This window comes from Triticum urartu, chromosome 1 (genome assembly GCF_003073215.2).
Source record: "Triticum urartu cultivar G1812 chromosome 1, Tu2.1, whole genome shotgun sequence".
Taxonomy (NCBI): Eukaryota; Viridiplantae; Streptophyta; class Magnoliopsida; order Poales; family Poaceae; genus Triticum; species Triticum urartu.
In genome coordinates, this window is record NC_053022.1 from 99,126,467 (window position 1) to 99,133,199 (window position 6,733).

General features: G+C 46.2%; 1 protein-coding gene across 1 annotated transcript; it reads left to right on the forward strand.

The window, feature by feature from the left end:
* Positions 1–579: 579 nt before the first annotated feature.
* LOC125550363 (replication protein A 70 kDa DNA-binding subunit C-like) lies at positions 580–6,298 on the forward strand. The gene is made up of 2 exons (XM_048713345.1): positions 580–1,006; positions 3,713–6,298. The coding sequence occupies exons 1-2, from the start codon at positions 732–734 to the stop codon at positions 6,030–6,032; spliced, it is 2,595 nt and encodes an 864-aa protein (XP_048569302.1). The 5' UTR covers positions 580–731; the 3' UTR covers positions 6,033–6,298.
* Positions 6,299–6,733: the final 435 nt, after the last annotated feature.

Consider the following 6,733-nt stretch of genomic DNA (forward strand, 5'->3'; position numbering starts at 1 on the left):
CTGTTGACTATTCCTGTGACAGTTGCATCGGCAGAAAGAAATTTTTCTAAATTGAAGCTATTGAAGTCCTATATGCGCATTACTATGACACATCAAAGACTCGATGATTTGGCTACGATAGCATGGCACTTGAGAGTGAAGTGTTGGAGAAGATTAATTACGAGGGTATGATTGAAGATTTCATTTCAAAGAATACTACAAAATAAGGATGTTCAAATAATTAGCAAACTGGAGTTGGATAGGTATGACCTTTTTATACGTCCAATTTATCTAAGACATTACATTATATACATTATAATTTTTTATGAGATATATATATATACATTATAATTGCTTGTTAGTTCTTTTTTTGTGAAATAAGACCTCATTTTTTAGTTTCGCATGGCGCCTCGGATTTTGCGCCCGGCCCTGCTTGTGAGCAACCAGACGGCATCCCATGGGATCAGACACGCCACAGTTCACTCGCAAAGCGCTACACACGCGTCTGCTCCCACCCGCGGCACGACCCGCCTCGGAATTCGTGACACAACCGCGGCTTCCCTCGTACGCCACCGCCCCCTCCCAACCAATAACTGCGCCCAAGCCCGTCCCCATCCTCCCCTCCGCAGTTCCAAACCCCTCCACAGCCTCGCTCCCTCACATTCGCACCCGTGAACGCTCTCCTCTCCCTGAACCTTCTTCCAGAAGCCAGGGCCACTCTCTCTCGGGCTCCGCTCCACCGCCGCGGCGACATGGGGGGAGGCGCTATGGAGGTGGACCTGACCCACGGCGCGGTGGCGGCGATGTCGCGGCTGGCGCGAGGCCTGCGCCCGGTGCTGCAGGTGGTGGGCGCCCCCGCCTCGGCGGGCGGCACGGATCGGTACCGCTTCCTGCTCTCCGACGGCGTGCACTCCCAGGAGGGGATCCTCGTCCCCTCCCTTGACAGCCTCGTCAGGACCGGCCGTCTCCGCGACGGCACCGTCATACGCGTCCTCGACTACGTCTGCAACTCCGTCTGCGGCCGAAGGTGACGGCCAGTCGCTCTCCCGCCCAATCCCCCCGCGATCTGCATTGGTTGTCCCACGAGATGGATTAGGGTTTTGATGTGCTTTATATGTGTGCTAACTGCTAAATGGGGGGAAATGCTAGGGTTCTGCACGGTTTTCCTGTACTAATTTCCCTCGTGCGGTGATTGCGCGAGCAGTATGCCGCGAGATCTATGGCTCTCCTTTTGTGGCTGGTGCATGCACGCTTTCGGTGGGCTTGTAGTTCATTCCTCGCATTACATGCTAATAATGCGCATTTGCGAGTGCTGGTTTTGCTGTGATGTGTACATGACTGAACTTTTTACATTTTAGTAGCAAGTTGCAACGGAGTTATGTGGTCAATATACGGCGATGATGGGTAGGTGTCCAGTCTAGCTGGTTCATTTGGTACAACTTAAATCAGTTATCATAACCTTGCCTGCCAATCTGGAAGGAAATAGCTATCCGGTACTACCAAAACTAGAAGACCGACTTGTGCATTTGTGCTGTGGCCGTGAGATCTAGCCTTGTCTATTTGTATGGAAACAAAGATTTATATTTAGAGTTCAAATCAATTATTTTGATGTACATTAGAGCACACAAACCTTCCATTATCAGATATATATTTTTGCTGCATGCAAGGCCACCTGACAGCACAAGTTTATTGGCTAGATAGGACTTCCGTTTTCCTGATCTCAGGCTTCTGCCTGAACGTTTTACCTTCTGTTTGTGTGGTTTAATGTCTGCGCCACCCTTCGTGCTTGTTTAGCTTTATACCATTTTGGAGAACTTCTTTCCAATATACATGACACGCCTGCCTTTTGGTTTGAGAATGGCTCATGTGACACCTGCCTTTTGGTTCGAGAATGGCTCATCCGCTCATGTGACAATGTGAATACTAGTATGTATATGCTGTTACAATATTACTCGTGTATTGACTATTGACTATAAAGAAAGTGCCTATTGGGGACCATGCCAATCTGATTCTAATATATTGCATCCTTATACACAATCTGATTTGAATTATATAGACTATAGACTTCTTAAACAATATGTATCCACCACAATATGGACTATAGACTTCTTAAACCTTATGTATCCACCACTATAGCTGTTTAATATAATGCTCTCCACCACTTCAACAGTTGTGTTATCAAACTAACCTCCAGATTCATTTCTTTCTCCCCATTCACGTGGGAACTTGCCTTTTGATTGTTACCAATGTCTATTAGTTGTTACCAAGTGGATTTGTATAGTTTCTTTGTCTAGTTATTGTGACACGTCTAATATTACATGTTGTTTTGATTTGTCAAGATTAATATGATGTATATACACATGCATAACAACACTCCTGTGACAAGGCTCCTCCTTGGCGTGGAAGAGAAGTTTTGAGGCTTAGACAAGTTTCGTTTATTTCATCGCTTGATTTTGGTGGAGTACATGGGGTCCCTTCTGTAGGGAGAGAAGACTTGACTTGACCACCAAAAATAATGTCTCTACTTTCCTAACAAACTCTTATCTCTCCTTTCTTTTAAATTAACATATATCTTTTCCTATTGCTTTTTTTACTGGTCTTTTCCTATTGCTTTGACTATCTTTACTTCTTTAGTATCTTCTTTGATACTGCTGGTTCCTGACTAGGACGTGTGTTACATACCAATTGCGTTGGATGTGCCATATTTTTAGGCCATAACATTACAACCCTTTTTGCTAGACAGCTGGCATCTGGGGTTCCATTTCTAGAATCCACCTTGTTGAGGGGAGTGAAGTCTGTGTCTATTGCTGATGATTGAATGATGTCCATCCTCAGGAGCCTGAACCTGAATGGATCATTCTTTTACAAGAGCCTGCCCAGGCCCACACTGGTCGGTCATGCCAGGATCAAGTGCCACTGTGCCACACTCAGGAGAAAGTGGCATTCCCAAAGTGACACCCAAAGCGGTTGACAAAACTCTTACCAAATCCTGTTCAAATTCCCTAATACACTAGAAATGTTTCCAGACTTCCAAGTCTTCATGGCCTTTGAAGAGCCCTTGGCGGGGAAGTCATGAAGCCAGCCACGTCATGGCGCTCACTAACTGAGCATTGTAAACCCTGCTGCTAACCATCTGATACCAAATGTTAACCTTGATCCACAACAAGATACTTTGGGTAGGATAATCGTTTGAAGCTCGGGGATATGTCACTCAGCCTCCACAATCTGGTGACAGGGCTCTTCCTGTTGTGGAAGAGAGGCTTGGGCTTAGGAAACTTCTCTATTTATTTTCATTTTATTTTAGCAGAGTATAAGGGTCCCTTATCGGCAATCTCTACTTTCCCAAATTATCTTTCTTTTTGCTACGCCCTCCGTTCATAAATATAAGATGTATTGGATATTTCAATATGGACTACATACAGACTGAAATGAGTGAACATAAAGACTAAAATAAGCCTATATACATCCGAATCAGAAAAGAAGTTAGAACATCTTATATTTGTGAATGGTGGGAGTATTAAACATATATCTTTCCTATTGCAATAACTTGCTCTTTAGTATCTTCTAATCCTATTGGTTTCTTGCTAGGATGTATGTTACATTGTTACTTTTAGCCCATAACAGTAAATGGAGTCCATTCCTTGAAACTTCTCCTCTGATAGAGCTACTTATATATGTCTTGTCCATTGACAATTCTATAATATTTCTGACGTATATTGGGTTTTCGTTTCAGGGTCATCATTGTTATCCAACTTGAAGTGGTGCAAACTGAGTGCACACTGATCGGGAGTCCTTCAAGTTATCAGGTCAATGCTGCTCAACCAAATATCAGATCTGGTAGTCTAGGCATCCATGGGTCAAGGGCTGAGCAAGGTGTTACTGACATGGCATTTTCTCCTGCTCAAGGCCTCTTGCGCTCTTCTATTGCCGCAAGGGCAGAAAATGCTGTGAACAATCTGCCGCTCAGTGGACTTAATAGTTCAGTGATAAAGCAAAACACAATAAAAGCCAAGATGCAGCAGCTTTCACTGAACTCTCATCAAAGGAAAATGCCTGCAGTTCGTCCCAGTGGTCAGGGCTTTGGCCCATGCCCTGCAGAGCTTTCGTGTCAGCAGCCACCTCCAGTATATGTGAATAGAGGATCTGTCGCTAACAATGGCACTCCTTATGTCACCCCTATTGCTGCCTTGAACCCATACCAAGGTAGATGGACAATCAAGGGTAGGGTCACTGCAAAAACTGATAACTTGCACGGGAGAGCCTTATCCTTTGATCTCCTTGATGCACAGGGTGGAGAAATTCGTGCAACATGCTTTGGTTCGATGGTTGCTCAATTCTCTGACCAACTTGTTGTCGGAAATGTGTACTTCATATCTGGAGGATTGTTGAAACCAGCACACAAGTTGTTTAACCCTTTAAACAATGCGTATGAACTGATTTTGGATAGTTCAACATCTATAGAAAATTGTTGCAGTGACGACAGCGGCATCCCTTGGCAGCAATACAATTTCCAACCGATCAGTGAAATAGTAAATATGGACAATGGAGCTATGGTTGACTTGCTTGGGATTGTTACATCAGTTAGCCCTTCTGTTATGATAACGCGGAAGGATGGCACAGAAACCCAGAAGAAAACCCTTCAACTGAAGGACATGTCTGGTTGCAGTGTGGAAATAACCTTATGGGGAAATGTCTGTAATGCTGAAGGTCAGCTGCTGCACTCGATGTGCATTTCTGGTTCTAATCCTATACTTGCCTTGAAAGGTGGCCGCATCTGTGAATTCAACGGCAAATCTGTGGCCACAATCAGCTCAAGCTTGATAAAAATAAATCCAGACTTGCCTGATGCAGAAAAGCTGATGCAGTGGTACATAACTGAAGGGAAATTAGCGGTTTGCACTTCTTTATCTCAGGAAATCTCAAGCATGGGCAAGATGTATTCCCGAAAAACAGTTGCACAGATCAAGGACGAGAACTTGGGGCGATCAGATCAGCCAGATTGGGTCACTGTTGAAGCTACAATTTCACACATCAACACCGATAAATTTTCTTATCCAGCTTGCACAAGGGAGGTTAATGGTAAGCGCTGCAACAGAAAGGTAACAAATAATGGTGATGGGATGTGGCATTGTCCCAAATGCCAGCAGAGCTCTCAAAATTGTGAGCATCGCTACTTGTTTCAGTGTAAGATCCAGGATTACACCGGGACTACCAATGCTACTGCATTCCAAGAAGCTGGCCAGGAAATAATTGGCCTCTCAGCGGAAGAGCTTTTCATGATAAAAAATGTGGATCTAGATGACGCACGATTCACAGGAATAATACATGGGGCCTGTTATCAGCAATTCCTGTTGAAGCTGAAAGTCAAGGAAGAAACCTTTGGTGACGAGGCGTGTGTGAAGGTCAGCATCATGAAGGCTGAAAGATTGGGCCACACATCAAATACGAGTCGTGTCTTTGATCTTGGAGCATTTGATGGCCTTTTGGCGGATGGCCGAGGCTCAGCACCTGGTGCGAATGGTGTTGCTACTGCTGTGAATGCTGGTTTCACCAACTCAGATGCCGGACGGCAAGCTAAGGTATCTGGCGGGATGCCTAATGCAGCACCATCAGCAGCACGATATGCCTGCAGTACTTGTGGCTCCACTGGGCACAAGGTGCAGAACTGCCCTGCAGCCATGGATATCCAGCTACCAGCAACAGGTTGGGGCTTCACGCCGAGTTCATATGGCTCTTCTGCATCCAATGCTCGCCGGTGCTGCAAGTGCGATCAGCCTGGGCACTGGGCTAGAGACTGCCCATGGCAGGCCACCTCGTACGGCTCTTCTGCATCCAAAGCTCACCTGTGCAGCAAATGCAATCAGCCTGGGCACTGGTCTAGAGACTGTGCGGTGCAGGCCGCCTTACACGGCTCTTCAGCTGGAAACGGCAACGGCAGCCTTGGTTTCTGCTTCAGATGTAATCAGTTTGGGCACTGTCCCAGTGACTGCCCAGCCCCATACTCTTTTGCAGGTGGTAACGGCGGGCGCGGGTGGTCTGGGCTTCAAAAATAATCAGCCTGTGCGCCTCGCTGGACTGTCCCCCCTCCAGCGGCAGGCTGCGCCGCATCAGGAGGATGCCTATGTTGGTAATGTCTGAAGTATTCTGCCGATCATATAGCATCTTGATTCGGCTTAGTTGCACAGTATGTTAAATCAACCTGCTCCGTGTGGCTTGCTATCGTTGTTCACTTGCTACCTACGTATGTATGGACCTTTGTATTAGCACTTTATTAAGCTTTATATAATCAGCGTATGTTAAATAGTACTATGTCGTTGCATTTCTGGTATTTTGTGGTGCGGTTTGCTTGTTATTATGCCTCTATGCAGTGGTTTACAAGTAGGCTAGTCAGTTCAATGTTCTGATTATTAGACCTCTTTGTAGCATTGCATATTTTCAGTTGGACCGGTTGTTATTTGGATGATGCATCATCGGCACATGCCGGAGAGTCACCGTGCCACTGGAGTGTACATTGCAAGTCGGATCCATGGTCCAACGGCTTTGCAGTTGCAGCGCCCGCTCAATCCTCCAATCCTCCCAAGGAAGAACCTACAGCATGCCGAAGACGAGATCCTGATCCGCTGCCTCTCGTGGAACTCACAGCATGCTGAATACGAACCCACGGAGGAACCAGACCAGCTCGCCATGTTGGCACGGTGCGACCAAGCACGGCACGCAGCAGTCATGCCAAGGCGCGTGGCGGCTGTTGGACCGT

Excerpts from the sequence above, each read along its gene's own strand:
- LOC125550363 (XM_048713345.1), top strand. The coding sequence starts at position 732 with ATGGGGGGAGGCGCTATGGAGGTGGACCTGACCCACGGCGCGGTGGCG. Across the intron at positions 1,007-3,712 it reads AACTCCGTCTGCGGCCGAAG|GGTCATCATTGTTATCCAAC; the intron begins GTGACGGCCAGT and ends TTTTCGTTTCAG.